The sequence below is a fragment of the Notechis scutatus genome, chromosome Z (genome assembly GCF_049901735.1).
Source record: "Notechis scutatus isolate UNSWTSFEM ecotype Mainland chromosome Z, rNotScu1.2, whole genome shotgun sequence".
NCBI classification, from domain to species: Eukaryota; Metazoa; Chordata; class Lepidosauria; order Squamata; family Elapidae; genus Notechis; species Notechis scutatus.
In genome coordinates this window covers 138,259,391-138,281,134 of record NC_142025.1, presented here as the reverse complement: position 1 = coordinate 138,281,134, position 21,744 = coordinate 138,259,391, and the positions used below count along the sequence as shown (strand labels likewise).

General features: G+C 42.4%; 2 protein-coding genes and 1 long non-coding RNA gene across 7 annotated transcripts in view; 2 read left to right on the top strand and 1 right to left on the bottom strand.

Annotated features, from left to right (window-relative positions):
* The window catches only part of LOC113418499 (cathepsin D-like), a 40,929-nt gene extending 34,198 nt beyond the window's left edge, over window positions 1–6,731 (top strand). The window contains exons 8-9 of the mRNA XM_087947534.1: window positions 181–279; window positions 3,941–6,731. Of these exons, the coding sequence (XP_087803660.1) occupies window positions 181–279; window positions 3,941–4,132 (291 nt within the window). The 3' untranslated portion in view covers window positions 4,133–6,731. The remainder of the gene's footprint in view (window positions 1–180; window positions 280–3,940) is intronic.
* Window positions 6,732–14,555: 7,824 nt separating this feature from the next.
* On the bottom strand, window positions 14,556–20,112 carry LOC148129329 (uncharacterized). Its single transcript, XR_015745768.1, has 2 exons — window positions 19,977–20,112; window positions 14,556–14,753 (listed from the first exon to the last, which is right to left on the bottom strand). It is a non-coding gene; the product is annotated as an uncharacterized LOC148129329 (long non-coding RNA).
* Window positions 20,113–20,183: 71 nt separating this feature from the next.
* LOC113418616 (voltage-gated potassium channel KCNC1-like) overlaps window positions 20,184–21,744 on the top strand; it is a 49,747-nt gene continuing 48,186 nt past the window's right edge. For all 5 annotated transcript variants that reach the window (XR_015745767.1, XM_026677602.2, XM_087946230.1 and 2 more), the window contains exon 1: window positions 20,184–20,792. Coding sequence is in view for 4 of the 5 variants with exons in the window: in XM_026677602.2 (XP_026533387.2) it covers window positions 20,277–20,792 (516 nt within the window). In the remaining variant the exon portion in view is untranslated. The remainder of the gene's footprint in view (window positions 20,793–21,744) is intronic.

The following is a 21,744-nucleotide window of genomic DNA, read 5'->3' as shown; positions in this document are numbered from 1 at the left end:
AAGATTTTCATGTTCAATGGTGACAGTTTTTTTCCACCTGTCTCAGACAGCGAATGTGATGGGAATCAGCAGGCGATTGGCCCAGGAGAAGAAGAAGAAGAAAACCAGCACTTTTGTGTAAGCATAAGAGTGATATCAAACCTTTTCTTATTTATGCCTGTCTTCCTTTCCTTCTCCCAGTACATAATAGATTGCGAGAAAATACCTGAGATGCCCAGTATCACTTTTCATCTGGATGGCAAACCCTACACCCTGACCCCCGAAGAATATACTCTTCAGGTGAGATAAGCCAATGAAACCCACAAAGAGAGAATGGGGAGGGGTGGGATTCTTAATACACAGCTGGAAAATCATGTTTTCTTGGGTTTGTTTTTCGGATCTCAACGCAAGATGATCAATTTATGCTGAAATTTATTATTTATTTAACGCATGCATGTCATACATGGACCAGAAATATATATTAACATTACACCAAGATTAATAAAACACAATAAAATATGAATATTAAAAAGATCTGTGTTCAAATCCCAATCTCTAGGCCATCCAACCATGGAAGTGCAGCATCATTTCTATTTAAAAAAAATCCAATACTGGACCAGTATATAGGTAGTACTCCACTTACGACCACCATCGAGCCCCAAATTTCTGTTGTTAAGTGAGACTTTTATTAAGCGAGTTTTCCACCTTTTTTATGACCTTTCTTGCCACAGTTGTTAAGTGAATCATTGCAGCTGATAAATTAGTAAGCCAGTTGTTAAGAGAATCTGGCTTCCCCCTTGACTTTGCTCGTCAGTGGGTCGCAAAAGGTGATCACATGACCTTGGGACATAGCAACAGTCATAAGTATGAACCAGTTGCCAAACATCTGAGTTTTGATCACATGATCATGGAGCTGCTACAAAGGTCGTAAGTGTAAAAAATGGTCATAAGCCACATTTTTCAGTGACATTGCAACTTTGAACAGTCACTAAAAGAACTGTGGTAAATCAAGGACTATCTGTATGCCCTCAACTTACAACCGGTCACAATGTGATCTACAGTTTGACATGGGACTCCGCAGTCCCACTGAGGAGAGAATACTATACCCCATTTATACGGAGAGTCCCAGCAGACACCGTGTGAGGTGCGAATCCTATTCAAGATTGTCCATTGCTGACATGGTAATTCAAAGCTAGCTGGCATCTTTTTTTGTGGGGTCAGTTATATGTCTTCCTATGTCTGGGCGTTCAGCAGCCCATTTGGCTTTCCATTGGGAATTTATGTTAAAGTTTTTTGGCAGATGTTGTACAAGTGCCAATGGGGGCTTTCTGTATTTGTGTCTTCCAGCTGATAAATGAGAAAGGTCATTTTCTCATTTTCTACTGGTAGGAGTGCATTGTTCATTATTTGTCTGTATTCCCTCACTAGTGTATCTTGCCTTTTAAAGCAGACGATGCAGGGGTGGGGTTCAAATTTTTTAACAACCGGTTCTGTGGGCATGGCTTAGTTGGTGGGCGTGGCTTGGTGGTCATGTGACTGGGTGGACGTGGCTTGGTGGTCATGTTATTGGCTGGGTGTGGCCAACTCAACATCACTCACATCGAGGCACGCATCTCCTTGCCTGCCCTCTCGTGACTGTGGGGATGCTGCAACAGTTGTAAGTGTGAAAAATGGTCATAAGTCACTTTTTTCAGTGCCATTGTAACTTTGAATGGTCACCTCACACAAGCAAAGTACCAGCAAAGGAGGGGGAAAAAACTCCAGAGAAGTGCCTGAGACAGGAAGTCTAGTCCTGCCAAGAATGTAATAAGAATTAAAGGAGAGGCAGTTTCTGTAAGCAACACCAGAATGTTTCCTTCCTGCCTTCCTTACAGGATTAGGCCAGTAATTTCTTCTAACAACCGGTTCTCTGAACTGCTTAGAATGTTAACAACCGGTTCTGGTGAATAGGTGCGAACTGGTAGAATCCCACCCCTGAGATGATGCTATAGGCTCAAAAGAGGAAGCCAGCAAGTTGGAGTGATTATAATACATCCGCTTATAATGCTCATGATGTCATTCAGTCTGGTGTTTAGCTTACTACTATGGCAGCTGTTAAGCCATACCTGGGGACAGTGTTCTGCTGCAGAATAGACCAACCCTAGTGTTGATGTCCTGAGGGTGGAAGCTGAAGCTCCCGGTTTAGTTCCATATAATTTCTGGAGTAGGTTGTTCCTAGTATTGATTTTTGCCACCATATTCTCTAGGTCAGGTCTGATAAATTTAAGGCTCAGGGGCCAGATTCAGCCCACGGGTGCTTAAATCTGGGTCTGTCAGGCCGCCCTGAAAATAGCGAAGGACCGGCCCGTGGTGCCTCTGCCAATGAAAATGGAGCTCTGGAGAGTTACATGCGGCCCTCCCAAGCTCCATTTTCAGTGACAGAGGCTTGCAGGAGGCCGACCCAATTGAAAACAGAGCTCGTGAGGGCCACGCGCACTGCACCCCAAGCTCCATTTTTGCTAGCAGTGGGTTGCAGGAAGCCAGCATAGCCAAAAATGGAGCTATGGTGCCCGTTTTCACTGGCAAAGCTCTCGGACCATTACAGGTGCCCCCCCGCCCCGACATCAGTGACATCAAGCTGGCCAGGCCCACTCTGGCCACACACCCCTCAGCCTCCCCAAGGTCAAACACAACCCTGATGTGGCCCTCAATGAAATCGAGTTTGACCACCACCACCCGCTCTAAGTATATCTTATAGGAGAGAGTCCAGTCCAATGGTTTTTGGATGGGGATTATAGGGGAGTAAACTGTTGTTTAAGTAGACTTTTGGGGCTTCATATGCAACTTTGTTGTTAAGATGAAAGTAGAAAGTTACCATTTTGCTGGTGCTAGAAATGAGCCTTCAGTCAATGAAGAATTTTTCCAAGATTTTAAAATTGAAATTGTGATGCAGTTCTCTGGATTAGAATGTTTTGATGATGGAACCAGATCATGATCAGAGCATAAGGCTAAGGGCCTACTCAAAAAAGGTCCCCAAATACAGCAGTGCTGGCTGAGCATATTTTGAACCAAGGATGTCCACAATATGAAGAAAAATGTCAAGATGGTGGCTCAATGTATATAAAATCAATCACACTGTCACACGACTCCATCTTGAATTTTATTACTGTACCCCATGGAAATCTGGAACCAGTGGAATCCTGATCTTATAATATCATTAATACCTAAAGGAAGGTCCTATAAAATCAAGGGCAGAGAATTTGTTCCTCCAGAGAACATATTTCATTTTATAAATTAAAAAAAATAAATGAAACCAGATACAACATGATAATGTCATTATTCCCCACATCCAACTTGGCCCTTTTAAAAAAAAAATGGGGAGGTTTGATGACATAAAATATAAAACAAAATAAAAAATAATTCTATCAAATCAAAATCTGAGGTTACTTTGAAGGCTTCACAACAGGAACAGGTGCTCAAAAGCAGGTCATGTTTTCTCTAAATCCTTCCAATCCAGAGTCTAAATTAAAATAATAAAATATCACTGGATCATACTGAGTTAGGGTTAGGGTTTTGTTGTTGTTGATCAACATATACAATAAAGAGCTGAGATACATACATGTTTCCAAGAAAAATTTACCTCAGCACAACTTCTCCAGTCTGGAATGCTCCAGTTGGATTGGACCCCAATCATGGGGCCAAAGTTTGTCATTGTGACCTCACTGGATGTGGCCATCTGCCCAAACAGTTGAAAGTTCAGTTGTGCAAGAAATTGTGCAAGAAATTGAGGAGTGGAAAAATCTCTAAATTTCTGTCAGACAGAATAACCCATATTATGTTAGGAGGAAAAAAGGATTCTCTGTTCTTCAGCTGTCATGGATCAGCAGGAGCCCTTGTTATGCTCAGGGGAAAGTTGTGCAATGATGAAAATGTGAAACCTTGTGGTTCATAAGATCATTCAGGTGTCTCCTTTCTTCCACAGGTAAGACAGGCAAAGGTGACTGCTTGCATCAGTGGATTCATGACCCTTGACATCCCAAAGCCCACAGGACCACTCTGGATCCTGGGAGATGTTTTCCTCCGACGATACTACTCAGTCTTTGACCGAGATCATGACCAAGTTGGCTTAGCTCTTTCTAAACAATTTTCATGTGGTTCTGATGGAAAAGATTAAACATCACGGCTGCAGCAGAAAATTCCACTTCCTGAAGAGTGGTCCGAAAATAAAAGCTATCGTTTGTTTCCTGGCATTAAGAACTTAAGAAGCTCTGCAATGATTTATTTTCTTACCAGTATAAGCATGGTGTCTGCATTTACCATACTTTATGGAATAACTCCACTTTTAAAACACAAAAACAAGTTTCCAGTCATGAAGATGATGATGATGAAGAAGAACCATTATGTTTCCAGGCTCCAACCTGGAAATTCTCCTAATAATTTCTAATGTGTTTCTGAGTCCAGAAATTAGCTGCCACTCCCTTTGCCTGTCTTCTCCTCCTCCACTTCTTTCTTCCTGACCTCCTGCTTTTTGTATCTTGGACAACCTGATGTTACACATGCCAGTTCAATAGTAATTCTGCATAGTCTTACCCTCAAGTAAGCAATCATAGGATTTCAGCCTATAGAGTCCTTCTTCCTATACTAGGGGTGTCAAATTGGCGGCCCGTGGGGCAGTTGCATTACATGCAGGCCACACCCATCCCAGTTACGTAAAGGGGGAAAATAAAACATTGCGTGACAGCAACGTGACGCGGCAAGTTTGACACCCATGCCCTACACTAAATATCAGAGAATTAAAGCAAAAGAAAGAAAGAAAAGGGGAGTGGGTTAGAAAGGAAGGAGACAGAAAGCAGGGTTGCCCCATTTCTTGAAGTCTAGGTTTCTGGGTAACAGCCCTAATGTCAAAAAAGCCAGATAACTCACAACTATTTTTAAGATGTTTACAGATATTCCTCAACTTACAACCAAAATTGAGCTCAAAAATTTGGTTGCTAAGAAAAGCATTTGTTAAGTGATTTGTGCCCCTTTCTTGCCATAGTTGTTAGATAAATCACTGCAGTTGTTAGTAATACAGTTGTAAAGTGAATCTGGCTTCCCCATTGACTTTGGTTGTCAGAAGGTCACAAAAGATGGTCTCATGATCCCAAGACACTGCAACCATCATAAATATGAACCAGTTGCCAAGTGTCCAAAATTTGATCATGTGACCATGAGGATGCTGCAATGATTGTAAGTGTGAAAACTTGTCATTTAGTCACTTTTCAAAGTTGTAACTTTGAATGGTCATTAAGAGTACAGTTGTAAGTTGAGAACTACCTGTATAAGGATCTTGCCTTGGGGAGGAGTTTAAACTAACAGATCTCCAAGGTCTTTTCCATCCTTATGATTTTATGTATTAGAAATGATGTAACTCCTCCAAGTGACAAGTTTAGAGAAAACCTTTTTTGCATATGGGTGGCATTTGTTTCAACCTAACCCTCCCTTTAAGAAAAACCTCCGTAGCAGAGCAGAAAAAGTCCCTTTTCCCCCGAGAAAAGTCAATAATGAAATAGACTGTTCATTAGGCAGCTGTGCTCATTTAGCTGGGAGCATAGCTCAGTGGAAGAGTTATGACCTTGGCATGCAAAAGCTTCCAGGTACAACCTCCTAATATCTTCAGAGACGGTTGGAAGATTCAGGCCTCTCCCACTCTGCTGCTGAGCTACAAAACCAATATTTGATGGCAGCTTCCCAACATGTACAAATGTTGTCAAGTCAACCATCTTTAGCTTCCTTCCTATTTGGTCACCAGGATAATAACTAGAAACAACCATCCAGAGTTGCTTTGGATAGTGAGATGGGTGGCATATACATTTAATAAATAAAATAATATAAACAATGCTGTGAGGCAGGGTGGAAGAATAATGAGAGAACAGCTGAAGTCAAAATAATAGCTTTGTATGCTTATCCATAATATGTCTGATGTTTTCTCATTGTCTTAGAGTAAATTTCAGCATAATCAGTTGTTATTCCAGTGGTTTGGGCCCTGTTGGCCAAACGATTAAAAGACAGAGCTCATTTGTTTCCAAGGAAGGAACAAATTGCATCTTCATAACATTACTTACATGTACTTAAGTTAAAGGTCTTTGAGACATGTCTTTAAAAAAACAATAATTCAATAACCAACTGAGCACTTCAAGGAAAAGGCCAGATATTTTCACAACAGGGTCAATTCACTTTTCTCTGTCATAGATTTTTGACTATTCTGACTGACAATCAAAGATTTTTCTTACTTGATGCTTTCGTGATCAAATGGATAGCTTTCTGTTGGTGACCCTCCAGCAATAAGGAGTGGATCAGGTGTCACATCTTACTTGCATTATATTCTACTAAAGAGGCATGTTTTCTACTACTCCTGTACTAATAATACACTGTTCTACATTCTTCGTTAGTTTATGCAAATAAATGAGCATCTAATGCTTCATTTTTTCTGATTCCATTAATTGCATCAAAAGATAAGGAATTACATAATCCCACAAAACCATTTCCCCCTTCCTGTCCAATAGAAATCTAATTCTGTGTCAAATTTCTAATATTTCCTTGGGGATTATGTATAGTTTGTTTTTCCACCCCTGAGTGACATAAATGTTTGCTTTAAAATGAAATAATGTGCATTCACAGGAAACTGAATTATTCACCAAATCCAGCTGCATTTGAATGAAGTCCTAGGATATTTACTGTCCTGATATTTACTTTTATGTCTTCTATCATGTGGAATAAAACACTTAATCCTTTTACTGGTGTCTTTGTTCTGACCCAACCGGGTTCCAAGAGAGCAAACACAGACAAAGGCAGCAGCCCCCATCTTTTAAGGTTTAATCACAAATTCTGTTCCTTTACAGATAAAAGCTGCTTCCTACTAATTAGCTCTGACAAGAAAGAGCCTTGCAAGTTGTTTATCAAAGCTGCCAAAAACCCAGAGATAAGAACTAATTTACAAGATATTCCAAACACGAACTATGATGTCCACCAGGGTGAGCTTCAGAGCTTCTCTGCCTTCTGCAAAGAACGCTTTTTCAAACCTGGCTTTTATCCTCTTGAGGGAAGGGTTACTCCCGAGTCGCCTGTGCTGCTATAACTGCTCTCTCCTACAATTAATCCTGCATGCACATGATTTTGGCACAGGCTCCTTGGGAACCTCCTCATCACTGCTGCAATCCCCACAATCTCAGAAGGCAGCAGTCCACTCCCTAATGGTCCTGGCCCCTCATTTGATTCCTCCCTCTCTTCCACTGTCTGCACCTGCTGCCGGCTAACCACAACAGTCTTGTAGAGTTTGCAATCACAGAGTATAATAACACTGATCAGATATATAATCAATTTTTATTCAATAACTTTAACAAACGGCAACCTCTGTTGCTTCTATGATTTGCTTACTATCTATTAATATTAATAGATATTAATATAGGTAATAAAGAATATTGCAATGTTTAAAGCAGTGTTTCTCAACTTTGGCAAGATGTGTGAACTTGAGCTCCCAGCATATTGGTGAGGGAATTCTGGGATTTGAATTCCAGATCACTTAAAGTTCCTAAGGTTGAAAAACACTGGTTTAAAGGATTCCTGCCTTAGATGAATTCCATAACTCAGATTCCCATGGACCTTCACAATTGTCATTGGGACATGACAAAGCTATTTTGTTCTTTGTGTGGAAGTGAAATTGATGTGATACTATTAGATTATATTGTTGCTCAATGCTTTATTTGTGTTTTTTTTTTTAATAAACTTTATTCATTTTCAAAGAAATGAAATACAAAATAACAAATACTAAAAGATTAAAAAAAGAGAAAGGGATCAAAGAAAAAAGTTAAAAAGAAGAAAAAAGGGGGAGATAAAAAGATTACTTTTGACTTCAATACAGATACAAATATATAACAAAATAACCTTACTCTAAATTAAAATAAAAATATCATATAAACAATATACAAACCAAATAATCACCAAAACATAAAAATTACAAATATAAAAATAACAATTTCTGTTTAAACATAACCATTAAAAATATACATTTAGTAATTATAATAAAAATGCCCAATATTTATATAGTTGTAACAGATCTAATCATCAAATTCTAAAACCAAAACTTCATTTTTATCTCCCTCAACCAAGATGTTCAATATGATCTCCCACTAGAAACAAATCTAGAGAAACTTTTGTCTTTCATCAAAGGAGTCAATTTTGCTGTCTGTGCCAGTTCCATTAGCGTCACGATCCACTCTTCAGTTATGAGAATTTTTGTATCTTTCCAACTCTGTTCATATAAAAGAGGAACCCTGCATGCTTCTGTGTTACGTTGAGTCTCCTTGTCCGAAGGAGGGCTATGAGAGAGATATCTGCGGTGGCGGCTCGGAGTCTGGATGCAGCGCAGTCGGGTGTTGGTCACTATTGCAAAAGTCGCATTGCACCTTGGCTGTGCAGTACTTGAACAGATGTTTGGATTCGCAACACTTGTAGCAGTGTTCGTACTCCCTTAGCAACTCTTTTCATTGGGTCAGTGATTTCTCTGCAAACCCAGTGCAGCTATTCAGCAAGTAACGAGTGTTGTGCATAGGACAAAACTGTATTCTCCTTGTGTTCGGAGATCTAAATTGGGTTGTATCAGATGAGTTCTCTCCCCAACTGTGTGTGGATGAGGAATCTATTTCGGTGTTATGGACAACCATGAAAGGTCTTTCCCTGGTTGTGTGCATAGGGCCTGAGGGCGATATATGGTTGCCGTTGTATCTTCTGTCATTAGGAGGACTAACAGCTCTGAGTCCACAGGCCCAGTGTGTGTTGCACACTGTCGCCTGGTGGAACAAATTCTTCAAGAAGTGTGAAGGGTAAAAAGCGGTGGCGACCCTTGGCCATGAAGGTGTCAGTCAACTGGAGCCACTTTTCAATTAGTACCTGCAGAAGTTTTTGAACAATTTTGTTCTGCATGTCGACATGATCGAGACAGGTAAGTCCCGGTAAGTTGGGATCCCGTTGTGTTGTTCTCAGCTGGACAAGTATGTTAGTGAGGTCTATGATTCGGCGATGCTGGTCGACACAAATTTTAGGAAATCTGTTGAGGCTATCCAAGAGTGTTGCTTCTACATCCTTGGAAGCGCCATACAGTTCGTCAAGCCTTTTCCATGATAACTGTAGGCCAGTGGCTGGGTCATCTAAGTGGGATGCCAAAAGTGCCCTAGGTATGTTGGCAGACTGTGGCCCTAGCCTAAACTACATTTACCACGATGCATTCCCTTAAGGGGACAGCTCATAATTCCTAAGTAACTATCCAATTCCCATAGACTGGCTGGGACAGCACAACAACCCTGTGTGATACATTGAGATGAAAAAAAAGTGAATGGCCCAAAATCATCCAACTGACTTTCATGCCTAACAAAGGGCTCGAAAAAAATGACTTTTGATAAATCCATGTACAACCTTCACAGCAACCCCATGGTCACATGATCAAAATTTGGCCAGTTGGCATGCAGAGTCCTATAGGTCATGTGATCGCCATTTGCAACCTTCCTAGACAGCTTTCCACAAGCAAAATCAATAGGAAAAGTCAGATCCGCTTACTGACTGAATGATGCCCTTCACTGCAGTGATTCACTTAACAAAGATCTTAAAATTGAGTGTGACTTACTTAACAACCAATTCATGTGATCAAAGGGGAGCAATGACATAACTTCAAAATTGGGTCCTAATTTGGGTGAGGTCCATCATAACTTTAAATAGTTGCTAAGTGACTGATTGTAACTCAAGGACTATCTGTATTCTACTCTATTTGCATATATTTTGTAGGAAGATGAATATCATTATGTCAAAGTCAATCTGACAATCTAAGTTGGAGGAGATGCATTTATTTTTATTCCCTTTAATGTCTCAGGACACCCTGCTTACAATACAATCCTTGTGGTTAAGGTGTTGGCCTAGAAACCAGGAGACTGAGTTCTAATCCCATTTTAGGCATGAAAACTGGTATGGTCACCCCTGGCCAGTTACTCTCTCATAGTCCAATGTACCTCACAGGATTGTTGCTTGGGGAAAGTAGGAGGGAGAAGTATTAGATATGTCTTTGGAAATTCTCAGTGATCAGGTTATGGGTGTCCCAAAGGTGTCTTGTCATTCAAGAAGCTTCTTCATTTCTTCAGAAGAACTAAAACGTCTTCAAGGAAAAACAAACTTCAACTGCCTTTTGAAAAAGCACCTTTGGGACAAGTATGTTTACTGCTTTAAGTTGCATGTGAAAAAAAAAAATCATATATTTTTTCTTGGACAAAAAGAGCACCATCCAAAAGGCAACAGGGAAAGAGGCAATGGAACAATAGAAAGTCAAACTGGGTTGCTCAGATTTCCATGCATGACAATGTTTTTGTAAGTACAGTAAGTTTTGTTTGTTCTATGAATTTCTGTTTGATCATCAGAAAACATTTATTTGCTGCTGTCTTGTAACCGTAGGTGGGTCCTTGCAATGGCTGTCAGCAGTATGTGACACATTTTTCCATAGAGTTTCACCAATCATTTTACTCACATTGCTCAGGACTATAAATTTAATTACAGTAGTTGACACTTCTTTGAGATACTGGCCAAATAATTGCTGAGTTCATGGGATTTCAAAGGAGAATGGGTGGGTTGTGAAGGGGGAGAGGGGGACTTGTGGATTCCTATCCTATTTCTTTCTTTCTTTTTTTTTGTGAAGATGGAAGGGCATAGTCAGTGCAACTTGGAGAAATATATTGTAAGAAGAAAACTAGAGCAGATGTTTTTCATCTGACCGCTGTTTTCTGAAGCATAGAGTGAAATGAAACTGTCTGTTGCACAGAACACTGGGGAAAGGTTAAGGGCGGGACGTCTCCTAAAAGAAAGTAGATGTGTTATTGTGTGCTATGCTTTAGTAGGGAGCAACAAAAAAAAAAGGCAGGAGAAAGAGAACAAGGGAAAGAAAGGAGAAAGAGGAAAAAGGAGAGGAGGGGAGGGGAAGGGAGGAGAAGAGAAGAGGAGGAGCGAGGAGAGGAGAAGGGAGAGGAGGGAATGGGGAGAAGCAGGGAGGGGGGGGAGGAAGGCATAGATTGCAATCAATGTTTGCATCTTTGTGTGAGCATGAATGCTGACCAAGGATAGGAGGTAGGCTGTTACTGGACAAAAATGGGCAATGGCTCTGGGCACATCAGCTACTGACATGAAATCCCAAAGAAGAGAGATTTAAAGGGAACCAGGATGGACAAAGTTTTCCTGCCCTTCCTCAATTGTTTCTCTTCCATTCCACTTTAGATTGTAAGCACAAGAGGCTCGGGCGTTTTCTTTGCCAAAGCCATGCAGACAGATGTCTGCCTGCCCCATTGCCCTCCAATATATTAAATGCTACTTTAAATTTTTAAACAGCATTTTTAAAGGCACTTTCTGGAAAGCAATAAGAACTTCTGCCATTTTAATTCCAATTGGCCACAACATGAGTAGGTCCTAGCATTGATTCTTACATTTACTTTCTTTCTTCCAATACTTGGTTGTTGGTTGTTTATGCGTTGCTCTTTACAGTAGGTGGCAGCCCTTAGCTAATCTTGAAAATGAAGCAGGACCTGATATTCTTAAAACAGGGATGGGAGACTACAAGGGAGCATCAGAAGTGAAGGCTAGATTAAAAGCCCAAATCATCTTTTGGAAGAAGGCAACTGTTTTAAATTATTGCTATTAGAACTTCATGGTTGTTTTTATCCCTAAGGTCATCAGGATTCAAGGAGAGCTTTATATGGAATTGGATGGAATGGAATAGAATAATAGAGTTGGAAGGGACCTTGGAGGTCCCCTGCTAAGGCAGGAAACAATACCATTTCAGACAAATGGTTATCCAATCTCTTCTTTAAAACTTCCAGAGTTGGGGCATTTACAACTTCTGGAGGCAAGTTGTTCCATTTATTCATTGTTCTGTCAGGAAATTTCTTCTTAGTTCTAGGTTGCTTCCCTCCTTAATTAGTTTAAATACTGTCTTTCCTTCAAGGAACATAAGTGAAGATTGTCTTCCCTCTTTTCTGCTGCGGTTGATTAGGTTGATAAATAGCAATTGACTAAATTTCACCCACTGAGAATAATAATTAGATGTGAATTTCAACCTCCATCCTCTGGGATTGGTCCAATCCCCTAATCAATACCCCATCCAACTTCGTGTTTCCTTGAAGCTACCCTTGATGTCATATTCAGATTTGGGAATAAGAAACCAGATTCAGCCTTGTATTCAATAGGTTACCTGCTAAATTGTTGAACTTCTGGGCTGGGAGAGCCTGTGACACACTGGGCAAAATTCCCATGACTGCTTATTTTGCATGTTCAGCAGTTAGTGGCAATGGATTTTAGAACAGACTTTAGTTATGATGACAGAAATAGGATGTAAGCCAGAAGGGTGGCTTTTTAATGCCCCATAGATTAATACCGTCTTTTCTCAATGAATCTGGATGATTGGAATTGATTTTAAAAAAATATCCTCTCAGTATTGTCTGGACTGAGATGTGGGGAGAAGAAAGAGAGTCAACTGAACCTCAAACATCTGAGTGCAACCTAGCCCACCAGAAGGAAAGTTGAGTTTTCTGATCATACAGTATGCCTGATCATACAGGATGTAGGAAAAGTGCCTCAGTTTCAAAACAGCAACAATATTCTTAAGAGTAGTATGTAGGGAGGGAGTATTGTGGCCCTTTCATGTTAGCTTCTTTTGTGTTTCCTGCAAGGTAGTGCACACCTCAAATAAAAGTCAACCTGTTCCTATAGCAAACCCTATCATATCCTGGTCTGTGGATGTCCCCACAACCATCAGCTCAGCAGTTCAGGAACAATCTCACCAACTCACCCCAGTATTTAAGCCCTCTTTCTCTTTAAGGTGGCTACCTTCTCCGTGTGTACTTTTACTCTCTCAAAAGGTTATATTGTTTTTAGAGTAGAATAAGTTATCTCCTAGGCATCATAACTTTAGATACCCTGGTTCAGAAAAAGCATGGATGGAGGGATGGATGTTTATATGGCATCCCCAGGGAACATAGCACTTCAGGCCGTAGTCCCAAATTTATTCCCCATCCAGTAATCACTTGTTTATCTCTGGTGGCAGCCACAAGTGGAAAAGCTGGGACGGGGGTGTTTTTTTATTTCTTTTGCAATTCCCTGTGAGCCAAATTGTGTTGTGCTTCTCTGACTCTTAGCTCTCTCCAATCACAGAAAACGAAACATTCCCCACCTCCAATCCAATCCAATCCATTCCAACCCAACCCAATCCAATCCAAAGACAGCCTAAGAGATGCCCCAAAATTCCACCTTAAGAGGTAGTGATGTCATCACAGGGTCTGCAGTACCAGAAGGCGCAGCCCTGCATCCGGAGACCAAGGGTGGAGGGGGGGGTAGAAAGCAGTAACACACAAGGTGTGTGGGGGGAAGAAGCAGACAGAGTGACTCTATTCAGCAACATCCTGCGTCTCCTTCTCCCCCCCTCCACCTCACCATCAATTATCGACTACATCCTTCTGCGCTGCTACAGAGAAATCACAGTCCCCAGAAGGTGTTGGTTGGGAAGCATTCCATAACCTCTCTCCTGCTCCCTGATTTTTATTTTATTTTTATTTATTTTTTTGGCGGAGAGGCAGGGGTAATTCCCTCCATCACAGGCTTTCCTTCTGTCTCTGTCTCCCTCTCTCAAAAATAACACTAAGCCAAAAGGGTTGATTTAGCAGGTAAGTATGGGCCTTTAGTGGCTCTATTGGTGTGTGTCAGTGTGTGTTTGTTTTCTCTGTTGGGTGGCAGAGGAAGGGGGGTGACTATAGTCAAAAATCTGAATGGGGGGCAACATATGCGCAGGTTGTTTCCCCCCACCCGAAAAAGGAGCTCATAGAGAGCATATCGGGCCAGAGACGAAGGTGGGGGAGGAGTGAGAGTTTCAGCACCTGTGACTGGACAGCAGCATGTTAAAAATAGACAGAACGCAAGGATGGCTTGTGCTCTATTGATACTTACCGCTTTACCATCTTCTGGAGGATACAGGTCTGATTTTCAGTTTGGTGATTATTTGACTGCTCACATCTTTTGTGTGTGTGTGTGTGTGTGTGCGTTTTGTGTGTGTTTTGTGTGTGTTTTGTGTGTGACAGAGAGAGAGGGAGAGACGGAGGGAGGGAGGGAGGGAGGGAGGGAGAGGGAGAGAGAGATCTTGATTTGTCTAATCTATGCACTGCAGTGTGTGAATTCATGGGCCATGGTTTCAAGGATAGCTCAATCACCCCCAATTTCAGGCCCTCCAGACATGCTGGACTACAAGTCCCATCAGCTTAGGAGAACATTTGCTGTCTGGAAAGTATGGAAGTCATAGTCAATTCCATTTCAAGGAAGGAAGGAAGGAAGGAAGGAAGGAAGGAAGGAAGGAAGGAAGGAAGGAAGGAAGGAAGGAAGGAAGGAAGGAAGGAAGGAAGGAAGGAAGGAAGGAAGGAAGGTTGGTTTAGAGGAATATGAAAGCAGAGGAGTAATCAGTTCAAGGATGTGCAAAAAGAGAGGTATTAATATGACTGAATGGTCAGCATGTATGAAAGTGTGTCTCTAGGATTATGACTCCAAAGGGAAACAAGGTATGTTTTTTTGAAATGGGCACATAAGAGAAACTACCACGCCAAAATATGGTCAGCAATTGAGAAATGTTTGCATGCATAGCAGCACATGAAAAATAGGCAACAATTTGGTGGTGTCATTGCATTTCTGTATGGTGATTGTGTTGATGATGTCCTCAGCTTTTGTTTTGTGTGCTATCCATTGCTCTGCTGTTTTGGTAGAACAGAAAATGTGGGGAGAGAAAAAAAGAAAGTTAGAATGAGATTATTTCTGTAAGAAAAAGCCAAACACATTGACATACTTCCTCACAGGAAAGCATAAAAAGAAAGCTGTAAGAACCAGATGGTCCCACAAATATTAGGGCATGGAAGCCTGTAAAAATAACAGATTGGCTCCTGCCCTTGAAAACAGTCTTGCACCATTGCTAGCTACATGTGCTTTATTAATATTAGTATTATTTCAATTTATAATCTATATTTCTGCTTGGGAACATTCATTCCAAATTCACATGAGGTTGTTGCTAACTTCCTTGCATTTTGCCTTCATGTGTAATTATGAAAAATTAAATTGCATCCCAAAACAGAAAATTTCAGCTTTGAATAGACATATAGAAAAGCAATCCAGGATATTGCTAATGTGTTAATTAACTATATTTTAAAATAATAAAAAAATTAATTTTCAGTCAGTCTTTCCCAATAAAGCTTATGATGAAGGCAAATTGTAAGAATTTGCCATTGAGTAAATTGGCAGACGAATCCTATCTGAATTTACTCAGAAGGAGTCCCAGTTAGATTCATCAGGAATTGCTGTCTACATCAGGCTGAACAGGTTGCAGATCTGAATAATAAAATTCTGAAGGTGTTTCTGTATGGAGGGGTTTAGAAGCTGGCTCCTTCCATTCCCATATCCTTCAAGACAGTTTTACCCCAGTGGAATACTTCCAACCTCTTGCACAACTTCAGTAACCATAATGGTTGGAAATGATGAGCATAACTGGAAGGGCAATTAATCTAAATGCTTCACCTTATACCTTTATTCTTTCTCAGTTATCCTTCCTAAAACATTTATATATTTTGATTTTGGAAATATACCAGGGAGTAGATTATAGTTTTCACTGTATTTGAAATGGCAAATATATTTCAAACATATGCATACTATAAAAAATGCTAACTTTGACATTGGAAAGTGCAGGATTTTGGATTTTAAAAGATAGAATCTAACATCTAAAACTCGGGCTCTTGGTGAGGACTGTTCATTAGGAATTCAGTTGTGCCAATTTTCCTAAGCGACAGACTCAAAATTGGGATAGCCATTTACTTTCCTGCATGTTGTTTTTATAGATATGTTCCCATAATCTGTGCATCTTTATTCCTTGCACAACCTTACATGCCATTTTGATTTAGGAACACTTGAGACCTAATTCACAGACACAAACGCTACATTCCATTTACAAATACCTAAACTCCGTTTCAGGTACATATGAACATGCATTTGAGTGTACGTGGACAATTACTCACTCCATGAGAAAAGGAACAGCAATTACTGAAACTCCAGGCTTTTTTTTTCTTCTCCTCTTTGGTATTCACCCAACCAATATTCCCCATCTGGTTTTTGAACAAAAATAATCTCAGCACAAATGTTATTGACAATATACATGTACCCATTTAATTGCATTGTCATGCTTTCCCTTATTGTCACTAGTCAGACCGGGTCTCCCCTAGGTATAGGTCACTTGATGAGAGAGAAACTTGATGCTTAGCAGCTGAATGTGTGAACTGTTCATGGGGTGACATTGCATTTCAAATATTCGGAAATTTCATCTGTGGTGTTATATTTGTTATGGCTTATTCACACATTGAGGTTACTGTCTTGCTGGTGCTGAGACATCAAGCAATATATAAGCATACATTAAAAAAAAACATTCCTAAAGGTTGTATAGCCCTTTGGGTAAAAACCTCTGTTAGGAAACCCTTTCCCTAATTCTCAAAATAACAGAACTTCAGCCTTATGAACCGATATGGAACAACTTGATTAAACACAGAATTCACTTCTGAGCAAATACATGCAGGATCATGTCTCAGAGACACTTTGCAAACATCTAATTGCTGAAATCTTGTAGATGTAGGTTTAATACAGTCAGGTTAAATATTCATTGGCTAAAATTCCTCATTTCCTCCCAACTGATCTTCAAAGACTCCAAAATCCAAACAATAGTCTTCAGGTGAATATGGACCTGATTTCTAGAATCCTGCATTCTCCTTTCTTAGGTGTGCCCAGCTCTGCATTATGTGCCTTTAGACCAAGGGTCTTCAAACTTGACAGCTTTAAGACTTGTGGACTTCAACTCCCAGAATTCCTCCTCCAGTCACGTTAGCTCAGAAATTCTGGGAGTTGAAGTCCACAAGTCCTACCAAGTTTAAAGACCCTTGCTTTAGACCAAAACTTCTCAAGCTTGCATTATGGGGTTTACATTACGTGCTTTTAGAGCAATGCTTTTAGAGCAATGCTTCTCAACCTTGATAACTTTAAGATGTGTGGACTTCAACTCCCAGAATTCCCCAGACAGCATGCTGACGTTGAGAAGCATTGCTTTAGACTCAGTATAGAGAATAATATAAAATAAAAGGAAATGTTATATAAACTTGCAGGGGGGGGGCACAAAAGCCAATTCAGGCCAAGAGAAATTGTCTAAGAATACAGCTTGATCTCAAAGTGATAAATCTCCCTTATATATTCATTCAAACTTTCCATTGTCCCTCCTCCCTTTTCACCCCAACTTGCTATTCCGACTTCTTTAATCCAGTAAGTATAATGAAGTCCTCATTCTTAGCCATGCCAACTCTCTTCTGGTCCTGAGGGACATCACACACAAAAATACACAGACACGTACAGGAAGAAAAATAGGGAGAAAGTGTTTTTTCCCACCCTGGCAGTTCTGAGATGTGTTGGAATGCAAGGATGGAATACAAAAGACTAGGACACTAACATGGTGAACCTTGCAGGGCTCTGATTTGAGGATTGTTGAGGTACACGTTGGAGGGAATTTTTGAAAAACCAGTCAAAATTACTATATAGAGGAAGGGAAGTAGGGAAGAGCTAAAGATTAGAGATTGAGGATCTCTGAGGCAGTGGGATTTGAAATAGAAGCAGAGGTCATGAGAGAGGTCAAAGGAAGGGGTGAAGAGCAAGGATATATGGGCCTTGGATAGAATGAGGATCCAAGAAGAATTCGGGGTTGCAGTTTGTCCCATCATGAAGAACAGTAAGAGCCAGCATTCATCAATAAGAGAAGAGATCTGTAAGACTTCTATAGGGAAAGTACAGGGGGAAAAAAACTATCAAGACAAAAGAACAATTGCAGAAAGGCCACTGAAGGAAGGCTGAAAGGACTATTTCTTGTTGTTAGTTGCGAAGTTGTATCCAACCCATTGCGACCCCATGGACAACGTTCCTCCAGGCCTTCCTGTCCTCTACCATCATCTGGAGTCCATTTAAGCTCACACCGACTGCTATAATATATATAGGACTATAACCCACAACTTGATTACTGAATTAATCCATTTTCTGGATTTGCACAATTCACCAGATCATAAACGAACTAAGCAAGCTGAGTTTTCGTAACATATTAAAAAAAAAAAAAAACCAACTAAGATTTCTTGGATTATGCTTAGCATGCTGTACAGTTTTTAACTGTTTAGGCATGTTTGGTATACCCAGAAAGTGAGGATTATATGGAAAACTCCATTCTAGGAGCTTCAAGGAAAATCTGGTCAAGCATAGGAGAAACAAGGCAGTGGGAATAGGGTGGGTGGGTCACAGAGGGATCTAGAATTTGGGCAGAGGTAGAGTAGCAGGCCCTGCTGCGGATGGCTGCCTGGAAGCAAAAGCAGAGTGTTTGCTTAAGGCAGCACCAAAGGCAGCTCAATCAGCAAATAGTGTGAGCCAGGGCAGTGCTATTACAGCACCAACCAGAGAGCAATGCAGGGAAAGGGCACAGTAAAAAAACAACTGGCAACTCTTGGGAGAGGGAGAAGAATTGAAGAAGAAGCAGAAAAGGAATCCTAAAAAAGTGGCTCAACGAGGGGAAGATGTTGGAGAGGAGGGGGGGGGAGGGAAGTGGAGGGGGAAGAGAGGGAAGCTGAGAGATGAATGGGGAAATGGACAAAGGCAGCAGAAGGGCAGTGCAGGCTAAGCAGCACATTCTAAAGTGGGGAAGAGATGGAAAAAGGAAAAGAAGAAGAGGCCCCAAAAAGATATATTCAAGGGGAAGCCAAAAGAAAGAAGGAAAGAGAGGGAGAAAAAATGGAAATAAAGGAGAGGAGTAGAAAGTTTGATGCCTGGAGGGCTGAGTGAAGCAGGGAATGGAAAGAAAAGTGGGGAGAAGGGAAGATTTGCCCAGGCAAAGGGTCTCTTTTGCCTTGGGCATTCGGTTGCTCCTCCACCTACCTGCCTGTTAGGAGGAAGACCCCAGCAGTTCCTCTCTTCCCTCCAGGAAAGCATACCCTGATGTGATTCCCACCACCCAGAATGAATACTGGATAGAGCTAAGAAAGAGTGAAAGATGAACAGAAAGGAGACAGGAGGCAGAGGAAGTAGTGTGATTGTGGGAAATGGGGGAACCAGGCAAGGGGGCTGGGAAATCTAGGGTAGGAACCAGGAAGGGGAGAAACAGGCGGAAGAGGAAACCAGTAGCTCCTTCAGAGGCAAAGGAGAAAATGTTTAGAAGATTGGGGTGGGTGGGGGAGGAAAAGAGGCAGAGAGTGGAAAAATGAAAAACCAAGAAGTAAAAGGAGGGAGGAGGAGGGAGGAAGGAAAGAAGAAAGTAAATGAATGAATGACAAGGTGGAAGGAAGGAAGGAAGGAAGGAAGGAAGGAAGGAAGGAAGGAAGGAAGGAAGGAAGGAAGTTAAAGATTGAATGGAAAAGAAGAAAAGAGGGAGGGAAGAAATGAATGAAAAGACTGAATGGAAAAGAAGAAATGAAGAAGGTAAGAAATTAGTGAAAAGATTGAATGGAAAGAAGGAAGAATGGGAAGGAAGGAAAGTAAAGGAGGAGACTGCAGGAAGACGGCCGAAGTGAGAGAGAGGAGAGATGAAGGCAGACCTGCAAAGGGACAGAGCTGCGCCAGCAGCGTGTTGGCAGGATAGCGCGCAAGGAGGCTGCGAGGGTCCCCGTCGAGGTCACCAGTTTTCAGCAGAGGAGATCCTGAGTGGCATAGGGACGGGGTGGGGGACCGCGGATTCTGGAAAGGTGCACAGCAGAGCAGAGGGGAACCAGACTGGCCGCCCAAAAAGACGGGGCGGCGGCGGCCGAAAGCGAGGGGTGCAGGTGGCGCGCTCGGAGTGGTTGGATGGAGGGATGAAGGGGGAGAAATCCCGAGTCGCGGATGGTGAGGAGGGGGAGTTAGGGTGGCGGAGCAGCGTCCGCACTCACCTTCCCTGTCCCTTCCTTTCTCTCTTTTGCAGAGCCGGGCGCTGAGCCGCGGACTCCCTCCTCTCGCTTGCCCGCCCGCCCCGTCTAGAAAGAGCGGGACCGGGACCGGGAGGAGGAGGAGGAGGAGGCGCCGCGATGACGCCTCGTCCCCTGATTTGACACCTGCCCAGCCTCGGGGGCGGCTCCCCCCCGGCCCGGCCGGGCCCGCGCCCCCGATGCTGAGCTCAGTGTGCGTCTCCTCTTTCCGCGGGCGCAAGATCTGGGAACAAGCCGCCGTCCAAGTCATGTTTGAAAGGGGAGATGGGCCGGAACGAAGACAACGACAAGATCGTCATCAACGTGGGCGGCATCCGGCATGAAACTTACCGCAGCACCCTCAAGACCCTGCCGGGCACGCGGTTGTCCTGGCTCACCGAGCCGGACGCTTGCAGCAACTTCGACTACGACCCCAAAGCCGACGAATTCTTCTTCGACCGGCACCCGCAGGTCTTCGCCTATGTGCTCAATTACTACCGCACCGGGAAGCTCCACTGCCCCGCCGACGTCTGCGGACCGCTCTTCGAGGAAGAGCTGGCTTTCTGGGGCATCGACGAGACAGACGTGGAAGCCTGCTGCTGGATGAACTACCGGCAGCACCGCGATGCCGAGGAAGCCCTGGACAGCTTCGAGGCCCCCGAGAGCCAGGAGGATGAGGAGAGCGGCGATCTCAAGCGCCTCTGCCTGCAAGAGGACGGGCGCAAGCTGGGCTGGTGGTCCAGCTGGCAGCCCAAGGTCTGGGCGCTCTTCGAAGACCCCTACTCCTCCAAGATGGCCCGGGTGAGTCCGAAGGAGGCGGGCGGGGTGGGGGTCCCCTCCAGACAGGACTCTTTAGAGGTCCTCTCCTCCTCACCACCACATCTAGCATACCTGCTTTGGGGGTGGAAGGGGAGCTGAATTCCAGCACATCTGGAGAATGTCCTGCTAGGAAAGTATCCTCCTTCCACATGTGTGGTCTTTCCCATTGGTCTTTCCTAAGATTCCACCCCCACCCACCCCCTTTAGTATAGTTTAAGGGGAAATAGACATAGACAGTCCATGAGACTGTTGCTATAAGCCTGATTCTTCTGTGATTCTGTCAATTTGTTGGCAAAGTAAATGAAGCCCCTAGGATGTTGCAGTTATAAACGTAGACCTTAGAAGAGACAACCACTTGGAAGAGAGGATGGGGGGGGGGTGGAGGAGACGGATGTGTTGGTTTATCTTTGGCGTAGCACATTCTAGAAGAAAATGTAGCACATTCTATAGGGCTAATGTCACAAAGAGGGATATGGGAATACTGCCAAGCTTAAGTTGTGTAACGGGTAAATGGGTGGAAATCCTATTCCCTTCTCCAGATAGAGTCTTAACTCAAATATAGTCCTAGCTCCATGTAGCCCCAAAATGTCCATAGAGTAATAATAGTTCTGTAGGACAGTCTTTCCCAACCTGGTACTCTCTGGCTGTGCTAAGATCTTAAGACTGCAGGTGGCAGAATTGTACTGATGTGTTGACACCACAAAATCAACCCCAGAGGTATTCTTAGGTTGCAGGCCTAACAGAGTTGGAGGATACCAAGCTGTAGAGGGTAGGTGCTGTAGAATTTTCATGTGAGCAAGCACCAAATTCAAGTCCCGTGTTCATAATTTGGCACTGCCAAGTAAAGTATACACTCTGCAACTATCTCAGGTTACAAAGTGAGCTGGAGAAATGGCCCAGGCAAAAAAAAGCAACAACTGTTGTTTGATTTTGT